This window comes from Perca flavescens, chromosome 15, assembly GCF_004354835.1.
Source record: "Perca flavescens isolate YP-PL-M2 chromosome 15, PFLA_1.0, whole genome shotgun sequence".
Taxonomy (NCBI): Eukaryota; Metazoa; Chordata; class Actinopteri; order Perciformes; family Percidae; genus Perca; species Perca flavescens.
The window spans coordinates 22995706-23010384 of record NC_041345.1 but is presented as its reverse complement, the minus strand read 5'-3'; the positions used below and the strand labels follow the sequence as shown (position 1 = coordinate 23010384).

The window sequence follows — 14679 nt, the reverse complement described above, 5'->3', positions numbered from 1 at the left end:
CTCTTTTATATAGACCTTAGTGGTCCCCTAATACTGTATCTGAAGTCTCTTTTATATAAACCTTAGTGGTCCCCTAATACTGTATCTGAAGTCTCTTTTATATAGACCTTAGTGGTCTGAAATTTAGCCTTGGTGCAGAATTACAGCCACTAGAGCCAGTCCCACAATGAGCTTTCCTTAGGATGTGCCATTTCTGTGTCTGTAGCTATTGAGGAGGAGAGAGAGAGGGGGGAGGTGGAGAGTGGGGGTGTGGCCTTGACCAACTGCCACTTTGCTCGGTTGAAAGCCATGATGTCTCTCTCTCTCTCTCGTGGGTGTGCCAAATTCTCTGGGCGGACAAAGCAGAGAAAGGGGAGCTAACCTTGCTCCTTATGACCTCATAAGGAGACTTTCATTTTCTCAAAGGCAGAGCAGAATACCCAGGGCTCGGTTTACACCTATCGCCATTTCTAGCCACTGGGGGACCATAGGCAGGCTGGGGGAACGCATATTAATGTTAAAAAACCTTATAAAGTAAAATGTTCATGCCATTGGACCTTTAAGCAACATAAATGCATGAACAGTGCAGCATTATCTACAGAGGGGTTATTTTTCTTCTACAAAAGCTTCTCCAGAGACGACAAAAAAATGCATTATACACAGCTTTAATAGATAGAGAATGCCCAACAATGGCAAGTAAACTTTACTTTGTGTGTAAAATCAGTGGAATGCTCCTTCAGCTGTAAACTAGTTAAGTAGACTATTCATTTAGGGTTTTGTTCAGGTTTCCGCTGGATGTCCCTCATTTTCGGCCGGATGTCCGTCACCTTCCTTTCTTTGTGTTGGCATGGCATGACTATGGTTAACTGCTCCTCAGATCTCTGCAGGGTAAATCCAGACCGCTAGCTAGACTATCTGTCCAATCTGAGTTTTCTGTTGCACAACTAAAACTACTTTAAAACATACACGTTCCACCAGAACAAGTTCCTTCCCGAGACTATTTTGCAGCGGCGCTGTTATTGCGCCCAGGGCTTAGCCGCCCAAGACGATTGTGATTGGTTTAAAGAAATGCCAATAAACCAGAGCACGTTTTTCTCCCATCCCAGAATGCCGTGTGGACTAGCCAGACCCTCCTCCGCGGCGCTGTGGAGGAAGGCCTTTGCAATGCGAGACCAGCTGTAAACTAACCTTGGCAGTCTTCTCTTTGAGCCAGTCGGGGTCCCTCTCATCCTCGCTGTCCACTTCCATCTCCTGAGGCCGGAGCGGCACGCAGCTGTCGCTGTGGAAGTAGAGGCGGTTGTGTCCGCTGATGATGGGCGGCTCCTGGTCACCGTCCTCCGGCTCCAGGAACTCCGACAGGCTCGGCTTCGTCCTCTTAGGTCTGGATAGAAAAAGGTATGTATATATGTGTGTGTATGTGTATATGTATATATATATATATATATATATATATATATATATATATATATATATATATATATATATATATATATATATATCTATATCTATCTCTCCACATCCTCGGGAGATATAGATAGATAGAGATATATATATAGAGATAGATAGATAGATATATATACACACATATATACATACATATATATCTATATGTATCTATCTATATCTATTTATATATCTCCCGAGGATGTGGATATCTGTTTTTATATATATATATATATATATATATATAATTTTATTGGCACCCTTGACAGATAAAAAGGCTGTAGGGAAGCTAAAAAAATAAAAGGAAAGAAATTACCTGCAGACGACAAGGTGGGTGACGGCGGTCCTCTTGACCGGGCCGTTCCTGCTGAAGGCGAAGCCCGGCTGGCTGTGGATGTCCTGAGGGTTTCCTGCATACGACCCATCATAACACTCGTTGATGGAGACCTCGATCTTCGCTCCTTTGGGATGGTGCTGCCAGAGATCAGATCAGATCAGATCAGATCAGATCGATAGATAGATAGATCGATAGATAGATAGATAGATAGATAGATAGATAGATACTTTTTGACATATTTCTTTTAAACCACGTGAGTCTGTCTCACCGCGTAGTTGAAGATGAATCGGGAGTGAGAGAGTTTGAGGTGTTTGATCAGACTGTAGAGCTTCCTGCAGTTGAGGGTACACCAGGGACAGTGGAGGTCATCTCTGGCCTCCGTCTGCTGCCGCGTGTTGTTGTTGTACTGGAACTGGACAGAAAAACAAGCGAGTGAGCATGAGAGAGACGAAAACAAACGGGATCGTCTGTGGGGCTTTAGGTCCATCTTCAATCTACAGGCCTCAGCCCACTTCAAACCTGAAAGATTAGAGAGCAGCTATAAACAATTCTGACTTCATATGTGGTCAGGCGACACGTCGTACTAGGTAGTTTATTTCAAGCGCAACGGGACCTTTTAACTTCCAGAATCCTGCAACATCCATGTGATTCAGGCCTCGTGACATAACGCTGAAGCCTGATGTGAATCGAAGGAAACCCCCTGACAAAAAGTCAATAAGGCGGTGGTTGTTAAGTGGCTAAATAATTAAATGTACGTCACAAAATTGTCGGTACAGAGGATCAAGTAGCCTGAATGTTCATGACGCCTTAAAGCTAATTTGTGGTGAACTGTAGTTGACGTACAGATTCTGGCAGGCGAAGGTGTGCCGTGCAGACCCAGTACGAGGAGAGACTGACCTGGTAGAAGATGCGCAGCTTCTGCCGGGGCTCAGCTGAGATCAGTTCTCTTCTGGTTTGCACGTCGGCATTTATGGATTCTTTAACCGCTGCAGCACATATGACAAATACATCTTTACTCCTTTTCAATAAAGCAAATCAACAGTTGCACCACTGACAGATTGCTTGCTAGAAAATCTTAAGTCTGTGTGTTGCGGTTTCTCGCTCACCCAGAGTGTGTGTGGCTCTCAGGGAGCCGGGTCGGGGCTCCTGGTTGGTATCAGAGTTGCGGGTGGCTAGAGGTTTAGCCACGGGTGCAGTGGAGAGATCCGAGTCGCCGCTGGTCCAGCGCAGGGTAAACTGCAGGGTGGGACCCTGGGAGAAACTCTCAAATGGAGGCAAACGCTACAAAAAGAGAGCAGATCATTGAACCGCGCTAGCTTAAAGATCACTTATTATTAACATGACCAATAAGCAGACTGGCACAGATATGAAACTAATAGTTTTACAGTCTTGGTTAATGTATTTTTTATTTTTTTTGTGTGTTCCATGAATCTACAACGGTCAACGGACAATGAGCTGACACAAGATGGAAGTGAGTAATGTTCTCTCCATGGCATTCAGACCATAATAACGATAACATAACTATTAGTGCTGTCAAACGATTAAAAAGTGGTATTTCAGACTGGACGTGCTGCGATGATAGCTCAGTCCACAACGACAAAACACACAGATCACTTTGGTCTTGTCAATGGAACCATTTAGCAACTTTTTAAAAAGTAAACTTGCCATTCAGAATCTTACTGGCATCCATTTCGGCATGTCACGCTCGCCATCCACTCAAAACGTAACGTTAGCCTAATGCTCTTTGGCCGGCTCGCAAGCCCAAACAAGTGTGTGTGGCGTTGCCTGTTGTTTTGTTTCCGGTCTAGCTAGATCCGGTGTGGTGTTGTAGTTTTTCTAACGTTACCAGTTGTTGCAATAGTATGTGGAAAAAAAAACTACAAAGTTTGTTAGGCCACAAAGAACATTAATCATTAAAAAGACAAAAAAAATGTAAAGTTAAAATGGATTTGCGTTAACAGCACTAATAACTATATTACTGTGTGTCCTATCTAATGCAAACATCCGTGTGTTATTCCATAACTTAATTTGAAATACAATTGTTTGGTTCACGGCAATGACTCAGATCATTTACTTAGGTTGACTAGGCACGATCATGTAACGTCATTAAAGGACACAGACTTTAGTAATCAAATGCTGAAACACTCTGGAAGTTTCAGGCCCCCCAAAGAAATGATGGTGTCTGATGTGCATGAAGTGAAGATTTGACTGCCTGCATGACATTTGTGTGGAAATACCTTTAGTGAGGAGCCTTGTCAAGTTTCTCTCTAACACACAAACACACACCTTTCCGTCCAGGATGGTCTCCCAGGTTGCCCTCTTCTTATTGACGGGACACTCCTCCATCTCTTGCATAGACACTTCATACTCCCCATCTAGCAACTGCAGACGCCTGCGCACGACAACATTTTGTTTTTCAACGCTTGATTCTGCTGCACAAGATTAGAACACTTTCCTATGTGTCGGAAAGGTGACACAGTTTGTTTGTGTGTGTTGTGTGAGCTACCTGTTTTTATCAAAGACAGTCATCTGAGCCACAAATGTGGTTTCTCCCTCCTCCCTGAGACAGGAGCTCCTCCTCTTCCTGTTTACCACTTCCTCTGTAAATTCTGAGACAGACACATGATGACATGTACCACTCCTCTACACACACGAGAAAAAAAAAAAAAAAAAAGATAAAAAGGAAAAAGATGGGTTTTGGCAGCCATTTCTATCATTTATAACACTGTACTCACAGAGTTCATTGCGGAGCTTAAAGCTTAAAATATTGATGACATTTTTAACTAGGAGACAGTCCACTTAGGGTCGTAGAATGGCTTTACAGAATGATATTTCATGTATTGGAGTACGGCCGCAGAGAGGCATTAGGAGCCAAAAGCTTCACTTCAACCATTACTGAGTTAATGTCAAACTGCTACATTTAAAGTGATGGTTCGGAGTAATTTCACCCTAGGGTCCTTTGCACCATGACCTCGAGCCAAACACGCCCCAGAAGCTTTTTTCACCTGGGTCTAACATTGGGAGAGTTAGCGTAGAGTAGCGTTATCAGCTGAATAGCTTATTAGCTCAGGGGCTAATGGACCCACGTTTGTATCTTGTAAATGACCCCACTAATGATGCCTGAAATGATACCAAACTCCTAAACTAGTACAAATAGGTTATGTACTCAAACGATGGATTGGAAAGTTTGTAAGTACACCAGAAGTTTATGAACACTTGCCTGCTCTCTTCTGCTACCTGCAGTTAGAGGAGTGCTTAGGGCCGTCTACAAATTACTACACCGAAAAGAGATGCAACAAAAATATTAATTTAATGATTAAATAAGGTAATGTCTCCAAACTTATCTCAGTTATTACTTGTCTCATGCTAGTTATACTACAGCACTTACTTTAAAAAAAAAAGTTAAAATTAAAAAATATTTTTGTTGCACTTCTTTTCGGTGTTGTAATTTCTAGACAAGATAAGCACTCGTCTTACTGCCGGCAGCAGCAGCAACAACAGAGAGCAGAAGCCAGCAGGCAAGTGTTCTTAAACTTCTGGTGTACTTACAAACTTTCCAATCCATCGTTTTATGAGTACATAACCTATATGTACTACTGTAGACGTTTGGTATCATTTCGGGCATTATTAGTGGGGTCATTTACCAGATACAAACGTGGGTCCATTAGCCCCTGCGCTAAGCTATTCAGCTGCTAACGCTACTCTACGCTAACTCGCCCAATGTTAGACCCAGGTGAAAAAAGCTTCTGCAGGGGTGTTTGGCTCGAGGTCATGGTGCAAAGGACCCTAGGGTGAAATTACTTCAAAAAGGGCTTTTAAAATTCGTACAGCTACAATGGCCACTATCCTCAGACCTGCCATTTGCATGAGAAAAAAACTTCCCAAAAAAAAAAAAAAAAATACCTTCAACGGGAAAAATAAAATGGAGAAACATCAAGAAGGTGGCCGGACATGCAACAGATGTATCTAGAGCAGACACAGCAGCCTACTAACTTTACCTGAATTTATTGTACACTGGTCTTTGCAAGTGCGATAAAATGTTGGCAACTGGGAACAGCATGAAACCCAAAGCTGAAGCTGGATGTCGGCCTGTAAACTATGATGGGATGTTTGGGTAAGCATTTTGACCAGTCGCCTTTGTTTTCTCTTCCAGATAAATGGAGGTTGGTTTAAAATTCCATCTGAAGGGATGTCACCATGTTCCCCGAACTAACCAGGTGAGTACATTTTGTTATTACTGATCCGAAATGATGGCCATAACTACAAAAAAATAAGTGAGTCAGTGAGTGAGTCATGTTGAAATAAACCAGAACAATCATCTTAAAAAAAAAAAAAAAAAACGGACTCTGCTCACCTCTGTTGTTGTGGTGCTCTCCGTTGGCCAGGCCGTTGACCTGAGTCCGGGGGTAGCCGGGCCTTGACACTCTGAAGAGCAGCGAGTAGGACTTGACCATGTGAGAGTTGCTGGGTTCAAACTCGCTGCTGGGAACCAGCAGCGAGGGGAAGGAGCCCGGCTTGGCCGAGACTCCGGCGCTGGTGTCGGGGTTCAGAGGAACCTGCTTCTTCCCCGTGGGGACCTGCTTCACTGGACAGCTCACATCCTGGACACGGAGGCAGGAAAAGACATTTCACATGTGTTCCCTTGACACCTGGATTTTATTGAAAAAAAAAAAACATCAGCAGCGTTGAGCTACTTATATCATCACACACACCTTCCTCTTCTTGTGACAGACTTTGACCAGCAGCACCTCCAGAGATACAGAGTTCTGCTCATTCTCACTGTCCTGAGATGGCTTTCCTGAGAACACAAACACTCCCTTTAGTCACACTGAATCAGTGGAAGGACTAGATCTAATAAACGCCAAATGACGACAGCTGAGAAGGCCAAACTTACCAGCTTTATGAAAGAAGCCAGTAAAGGTGAGCTGCAAATTAGAGGCCAAGCTGTGGGAAAAACAAACCGAACTTTAAAATGTTCTTACAAACTCTTACAGGTGATGTTTCATTTGATCATATATCTACAAGATGTGCGATCCCATGGTTATGTCTTAAAGCAAGGCTGTTCTTGGCAGGATGTTGCATTAGTATGAGACGGCTTCCTTCATGTACATGACCACATGGCCAGGAATGTGTTACATTGTTCTGAAAGTGTGTGCTTGTGCTGTTTGCAAAACCCATGAATACCTAGAATATGAGGATTTACAGGAAAACAAAGTGACTGAAACCGCCACGTCCCTGCTGATACGAGTTATCTTAACTATAACTCAATATCCTAGTAGTCGTTTTCATGAGTAGCTTCTTATATGAAAATAGAAAACAATCTGAAGGAGCTGGAAAAAATTTTTAACTAATTGTGGATGATAGCGATGCTGTAACAGCTCAGAAAACAAAAAAAAAACTATAAAATCTTTGGGAATACAAACAAACACTTTTCTTCACCATGTCATGGCCCAACTGTCACTGAAATCCATTCGCAAAATTGCTCAAAAACTTGTTAAAACTCATACCAATAACGCTTTGGTCAGTATTTCATTTGATCTATATCCATATACAGTAACATTTTGTAATTCATGTTCAGATGTTTTCAAGCCCCTAGTACTCAGAAAAGAGTTTGTTGTTGGGTGATATAATGATATACTGTATTCCTTAAGGCGACAGAAGACAATGTATTTTACTTTGGATTACAAAACTATCCCTTTTAATATCTCTGGTTGTAGTGACTTGGAAAGCCTTTGTAAATAAATACCAACAACAGCACAGACAAACGTGAAGCATTCAATCACTGTGGAGCGTTTACCTGTGAGTCTCCTGTTCGCCTCTCATCTTTTCCACTTTGAACAACAGATTGTCAACCTTGGAGCTTTTCCTGTACATGCAGACAAACAGCAGGGGTAAGCAACAGCAACACAAACACCGGCAACCAACACTGGCCTACAGGCAGAACAACACATCACTGTACAGGCCAAGACTTCCTATCCAGGACCTGATCAGTGCCACATTTATTTATTCCGGTCTGGAGATAGATTCAGTCCTCCGACTATCATCCGCTGCTATATCTGTGCTTTTGATCGTCACTTTCCCCCAAAATAAGTCAACTGCTAATTAATTTAAAATTTAAAAAAAAAAAAAAAAAAAATTATACTTTATTAAACCCTGCAAGGGGAAATTACAATGTTTTTCACTCCGTTATTACACACGGGCCTGAATTACACACACATGCTCAGTACCTAATACATCCACTAATGGAGAGATGTCAGAGTGAGGGAGCTGCCCATGGAAAGGTTCCCTGATCAGTTGGGGGTTGAGTGCCTTGCTCAAGAGCACATTGGCAGTGCCCAGGTGGTGAACTGGCACCTCTCGAGCTACCAGTCCGCCACCATACTTTGGTCCGTACGGGGACTTGAACCAGCAATCCCTCCGGTTCCCAACCCAACTCCCTACAGACTGAGCTACTAACCCTACTAAGACCGCTACTTTGCGCAACATGAGATGCTTCGAACACTAAAGACTTTATACTGTATAGCTTGAAACTTGTAGGATCATGTTTTAATAAACTGCAAAAATAAACAAATCCTTAAAAAGTAAAAGGCCATCAGACTTGACAATCACCTGTAAAACATACCAGGTGGTCTGTAAGGGTTGAAATGTTTTGCGGTATTTATTTTACTGACCGAGACATGTACGTACTCTAACATTTTAATAGTATTTTTGACGTTTTCTGTTGCCAGGTGCTGAACACCTGTGCGTGTGTGTTTTCACTCAGACTAGAGTGACTGAAGCAAGTTCCACATATCGCTGCATGATACAAAATGGCAAGGACCAAGAAACCCGCTTCAGTGTTGCGCAGGCAGCCTATGAGGCAGCAGGTACGACGTTTTAAATCATCATCATCATCAGCTGAGAGTGAAACAGCAGCATGTAGTAGAGATGCCGACGCAAACTTTAATCTTTTGTTATTTTATAGCTTTGTGTGAGTGTTGGCAGAGGCGGTACAGAAGATTTTCCATTTGGATTCAACCACAACAAGCCATTTCTGGTTGTTCTGAGTTTATATTGTTTTCAGATGCTGTTGGTAGATGTGCATAAGCGCCACGTGCCATTTTGTGAACTGGAATTTAAATGGAAAGCGTGCCCACCTGGCTCAAATCAGCCGTGTGTCGGTGGTTTTTATTTGGAGCGTACCCATTAGTACACAGAGTTTAGGGAGCTGAAATTAATTCCCACTTCCGTGCAACTACACTATGAGCAGCAGTCTAATGAGCCAAAGTAACTGAAAACACCTGTGAGACTGTGCAGGGTCTTGGAGAACACAAGAAAGCACCTTTTACATCTTTAGTTCGTGTTCAGACAGACTTCTGCACTGAATCAAAAAGTGCATGGAAAAAATATGCAGGGTCCACTTTTACATCCATCGACACACTGCATCGACCAAATATGTGCACGCTCTTGTTCCTAGTACATTACTCTGCAACGTGAATGCTATTATTTCACTCCAGGAGAAAATGATTGCTACCGGACACGCTGGCTGGCGGCTGGCTGCCTTTTACTTTAATTGGCTTACAGTTACATACATAAAACATACAGACTTAGGATCCAGCACAGTTGGGGGGGCTATGGATGGAAAAAAACACTCAAAAAAGGCATCACAAGAGAGATACCGCTCAGACATTTGGATTGCACAGAGCCAGTATAGTTCACAGAGCCTTATAAAGACACTGAAAACTTGTCTGGACACCCATTACCAGCTTTACATCAAATGCTGAACACTAAACCAGTTTGGTTCCAAGTTTCTGATCGAATTATAATAAACTTTATTCATTCATGCTCGGTGAACCGTTAATAACTGTGGAGGGTCCCTGTGTGGAGCGTATTCAGCTCAAATCACAAGCAGCGTTTCATGTGGCTGAAGCGTGCAGGAGTGCAGCAGCGGAAAGTGAAACTGAGCCGAGATGCAGCAGACACGTCGCCTGCTTCACTAACTCCACTTCAAATCAGGAATAACATGCGTACTAACAGCTGCCATTTTTAGTCCCCAACCAACTCCCCAAGTACTAAGCAGAAGTTACTTTTCCTCAAGGAGGGAAAGTACCCGTCTGATGAGTGCATGTCCAAATAAGGACTGCAACAAAAAAAAACTAAGCTATTACAGCGCTGATCGTAACAGAGAGAGGCTGATAGTGTTTCAGATAAGATAATCAAGAATGACTTAATTATTAAAAAAAGTGCTGTATCATATCTTTGTAAAAGTTAGAATTTTTTTTAAAACTGCCAAAATTAATAAAAACTTCTACACTATTAATGAAAGATTAAAAAAATGGATTGTTGCCCAAATCTTAAAGTTTCAGCTCAGTTTAATAGTGTAAACATTTTTCTTCTTTTGCACACACATTTTTTTTTTTACGAAATAAACAACAAAGCATTAACGAACACCTGTGTTCACAGATTGTTTTATCCGCTGGTTAACAATTGTCACCGATTTAGTGGCAGCCCAGAGGTGTGTCAATGGACATCTTTTGATACCAGCGTCAATAGGATACTTTAGTTTTGGTACCAATTCCAAGACAATGCTATTTCAATTAATACATATGTCTACAACGGTCATAACACAAACAACTGTGTAACACTGCCTTAAAAAAAAATAAATAAATAAATAAAACTGACAAATATTAACTAACAAGGCTAGACACAGACACAGTCTAGTAGCCAATGAGAAACCAATTATCACCCAATATTCAACTTGCACCTACTTGGTGTTACTTGAATAGCAGCTGATGTAAAATTGGTTAGATGTTTGACACAAGTATGCAGCCAAAGAGTTTAAACACATAACCTTGCATAACCTGCAGTTCTTCAACACAAAATTCATGTGATAACACCAGACAAGGCCGTATTCTAAGCCCCCCCTCCCTCCCCTCCCGAACCAAAAGCAGCCCCATGCGATCAGAAGGATCTTTTTTGTGTGTGCAGCGTCTGTATGCAAAGCGGCCTAACCGAAAACGGCTCTCCTATCTCCGCTCTAACTGATCCAGTCAGCCCCCACCTACAGCAGCCAACATGTCGGTTAACTTTCTCTCAAGATAACATTTGACCTGCTTTTTTTTTTAGAGGCAAACTGTTTAACGCCAAGTTTCAGGTTCAACATAAAGTTTTGAAACCTAAAACTGAAAGAAACAAAGCCACAAAGAAAAGACACAAGATAATTCCCAAAACAACTGATCCGTTAAGCCTAAAGGTTTGCTTTGAATACTCTCCTTAGAAAGACTTGATTTTCTGCATCACAACAACTGGTTAAGTTTCTGGATTCTTACCTTTTGACATTATTCCTTGAGTTTCGGTGGGACATATAGGTGAGTGTCCTGTGCAAGAATATAGGCTGAAATGGGATAACAAATAAATAAAAAAAAATAAAAAATGTGAAATGCTGCAATTCTACTACATTTCCTCTTATCTCAAATGGTCAAGTTCATTATGTGACTATTTTCAAGGAACACTCACAGCGATCAAGTTCCTGGTGCGGAGGAACCTGTAGATTTGGGTAGGCTCTGCAAATAAACATAATGACATCATCAGCACATGACTGTGTGTGATATACACCCTTTATATGAAGATTTTGAATCTTAAACAAGTGTCAAGCAAAAAAAAAAAAAAAAACATAAGCTTAGTACACTTAGTGCTGAAACAATCATTCATGTAAGGAATGAAAAACGTTAAACTTATCATGCAAGCCATTTCACTAAGTAAAAATACCAAACGTGCCCCTTAAGGAGGATCTGCCTGCTTTTCTCTGCTTAATTTTTTATATTTTTGAGAGTTTGTCAGACAAAATAAGATTTTTGAAGACATCACTTTGTGGTCAGGTAACCTTGTTTTCATGTTATTTAGACATTTTATACAATTGATAATAAATGAATTGATAGATTAACCAAAAACCATCCCTCCTTGCAGCAATGTTCGGAAGACTGAATGAATGAGTTCACCTTGATTTAAATATGCAAACAACCTGCAGCTGAAACAAGTTGTGACAAAAAGAAAGTATGACAACACCGTAATTAACAATGGGTGAATGTAACTGAGTAGGCTGCAGACACATTTACTCAAGTACTGTACTTAAGTGAAAATTCGAGGTACTTGAACTTACTATCATTTCCATTTTATGCAACTTTAAACTTTTACTCCCCTACATATCAGAGGTAGATAGTGTACTTTTTTTTTTAGATTAGATTGTTTTAGATTTGCCGATTTCGAATTTGAATGTTACAGATTTATAAACTGAAGTTTTTTCTGAGCAGTAGTGGCTAAAATTAGCACCACCTTAAACAAACACAGCAGTCAAAAAAATTTCACATTCTCATTAATGCAGCAGTACTATTAATATTACTGCTGCATTAATGATTAATTAATCCAAAAACATATATAATAGTAAAACACTGACAGGGAACCTCTTACTGCACAATAGGGCTGCAACTAATGATTATTTTCTATTAATCGATTAGCTGTTTGGTCTGTAAAATGTCAGAAAATGGTTTCCCAAAAGCCCAAGATGACGTCCTCAAATGTCTTGTTTTGTCCACAACTCAAATATATTCAGTTTACTGTCACAGAGGAGGTAATAAACTAGAAAATATTCACATTTAAGAAGCTGGAATCAAAGAATTTTTAAAAAATGACTCAAACCGACTAATCGATTATCAAAATAGTTGCCGATTAATTTAAGAGTTGACAACTAATCGATAAATCTTTGCAGCTCTACTGCACAATGAATATTTTTTACTTTCGATACTTTTTAAGTACATTTAAGAATACTTGCATACTTTTAATGACGTAAGGTTTTGAATGCAGGACTTTTTACTTGTGGTAGAGTATTTTCAGTGTGGTATTAGTACCTTTACTTCAGTAAAGGCTCTAAAATACTTCAGCCACCACTGGTAGTAAATTGCCAGTGGTCACGGCTCAAAGTGTACAGTATTAACAACAAGGACATGATAGTTGAGTATGTAACGTTAGTAATTAAAGGAATCGGTTCCTCCAGTTAATATGCAGCCCCTCATCTCAACATTGACACGGCCCCTTGTAACGATCGCTGTGACCTTAAATTAAACTCCAACACTGATATCTTTAAATGTGCAACTTGATCACAGCAGCTACTCACTCTCGAAGGCCTGCAGGAACAACTCGTGGTCGGCTTGAATGAGTTGCATGTTTGGCTTCTTGACTACAGCCATCGCCGAGGAGGAGGACTGGTATAACCCGTTGGCTTTTCCCCCAGAACCAAAACCCACCGGGTGGCTTCCACCTGAGGAGCTCTGCTTCTGTGGAGCCATTTGCCAAAATAAAACAACAGCCAGAGAAACTATCCCACCGCCTGATGTGAACTGTTAAAAAAATAAGAAGAAATAAACTCAGGTCCTCTTCCTTTGTCAAAACAAAAGAGCAGCGTTTGCAGAAAGCAGCCGCTTAGGCGAAACACTGTTGACTCTCCATTTTAAAAGCGGATTATGGAAGTTTCAGTCTTCTGTATTTGACACTGGCGAGGCTACAATCTAACGTTTTCGTTTATCTGTCCGTTAAACAGTTTCAGAGGTCGGCGGACAGGCTTGAAATGCGCGAAACAAGTAATCAGCCTCCAGCGAGCTGACGCCGCGGCTTGCTAGCTAACCGGCTAACTTCCCTAGCCAGTTAGCAACAACCTCGGGCTAACTGAACAGCATTGTCCGGCACTCTAATTTCACTAATCGAGAACTCGGAAGCTGCTGCCAAACGAAAATTTATTAAACACAAAAATGGCAGACGTTTTCAGGGGGTTCGATGCCATAATATCACCAGAATTCGCATTATATCTCGCCTAGCGCCAGGTATCAAGTTTGGTTAGCGGTACTGGAAATGAAAGCACCACAAAATAACATAAAGGTTATTCGGTCACTGTCTTCAAAATAAATCATAATTAAAATATTAAATTGTTTAATACATTTCACTTAGTTTTTTTGTACCACAAATACCAATATGGGAATCAGAAATACATCTCCATGAAAACAAGTTAGGGCTCTAAACCCATATTATCTGAAAATGTTATTTTGATCCATTAATCGCTTTTATTTTGAAGGTAAACTCCATCTGAGTTTCGTTTCCTCTGCCCTAACTTCGCCGACTTTAAAACAAATGTACAATGGCAGCAAAACCTGTCCTGTATGTGTCTACACACAGGACTTTTCAAAAAACTTTGGAGTGAGATTTGGTGGGGCCAACCCAAATTTTGCCCCATACAAAGCAATACAGCAAAAAAAAAAAAAAAAAGTCAAAGACAAACCTCATAAGGCCTGGCAGTAAGGGAAATTCATTCTTCAATCAATTTCCCCACCACAAAGTCCAGCAGAAAATAGACTGAAAAATACCAACAGTAAGACAAAAGACACAGTATGGCTCATTTTGTGCATGTGTTATATCACAGCCTTTCTCAAACTTTTTTTGTGCCAAGGCCCAGTAATGTTTGTCCCTCATCCTCTGTGCCCCACTTATGTAATGTTTTGGGAAAAGAGAAATGTTTCATGAAACATTTAATGAATTATTTACAGTTACATTTAGAGATGCACAATAGTGGCCCAAAGTTTCCCAGTATATGCCCCCCTGGTGAGCTGGCACAAACATCTGGACCAGTCACAGCTGCTTGGCCAACCCAATGGCACAGGTTTTGTTTCCAGATTTTGTGAGGAGACATATAATTTTGAGCATTAAACACTGAATTTTTATGCACCTATTTCTACCCTTTTCTATATCTATTTAAGCTGGAAACCATTAAAAATATAGAAAACAAGGCCCTCAGGCATTCTGCATCAACTATTCTCTTGTAGATCATCTTTTTCTAATTTAACATTATCTCTGCTGAGTAGGCCTAATTTATTCTTCCCTCCTCTTTTGCGTCTTTT

General features: G+C 40.9%; 1 protein-coding gene and 1 long non-coding RNA gene across 2 annotated transcripts in view; one reads left to right on the top strand and one right to left on the bottom strand.

The window, feature by feature from the left end:
• The window catches only part of LOC114570357 (polycomb protein suz12-B), a 17065-nt gene extending 3414 nt beyond the window's left edge, over nt 1–13651 (bottom strand). The window contains exons 1-14 of the mRNA XM_028600649.1: nt 12909–13651; nt 11255–11301; nt 11068–11132; nt 7557–7625; nt 6654–6703; nt 6472–6557; nt 6114–6360; nt 4266–4368; nt 4046–4151; nt 2866–3040; nt 2657–2745; nt 2028–2171; nt 1739–1896; nt 1168–1360 (exon numbers count right to left, since the gene is read on the bottom strand). Coding sequence (XP_028456450.1) covers nt 1168–1360; nt 1739–1896; nt 2028–2171; nt 2657–2745; nt 2866–3040; nt 4046–4151; nt 4266–4368; nt 6114–6360; nt 6472–6557; nt 6654–6703; nt 7557–7625; nt 11068–11132; nt 11255–11301; nt 12909–13080 — 1704 coding nt within the window. The 5' untranslated portion in view covers nt 13081–13651. The remainder of the gene's footprint in view (nt 1–1167; nt 1361–1738; nt 1897–2027; nt 2172–2656; nt 2746–2865; nt 3041–4045; nt 4152–4265; nt 4369–6113; nt 6361–6471; nt 6558–6653; nt 6704–7556; nt 7626–11067; nt 11133–11254; nt 11302–12908) is intronic.
• Nucleotides 3066–7206, top strand: LOC114570358 (uncharacterized). Its single transcript, XR_003694493.1, has 3 exons — nt 3066–3230; nt 5913–5976; nt 6145–7206. It is a non-coding gene; the product is annotated as an uncharacterized LOC114570358 (long non-coding RNA).
• Nucleotides 13652–14679: the final 1028 nt, after the last annotated feature.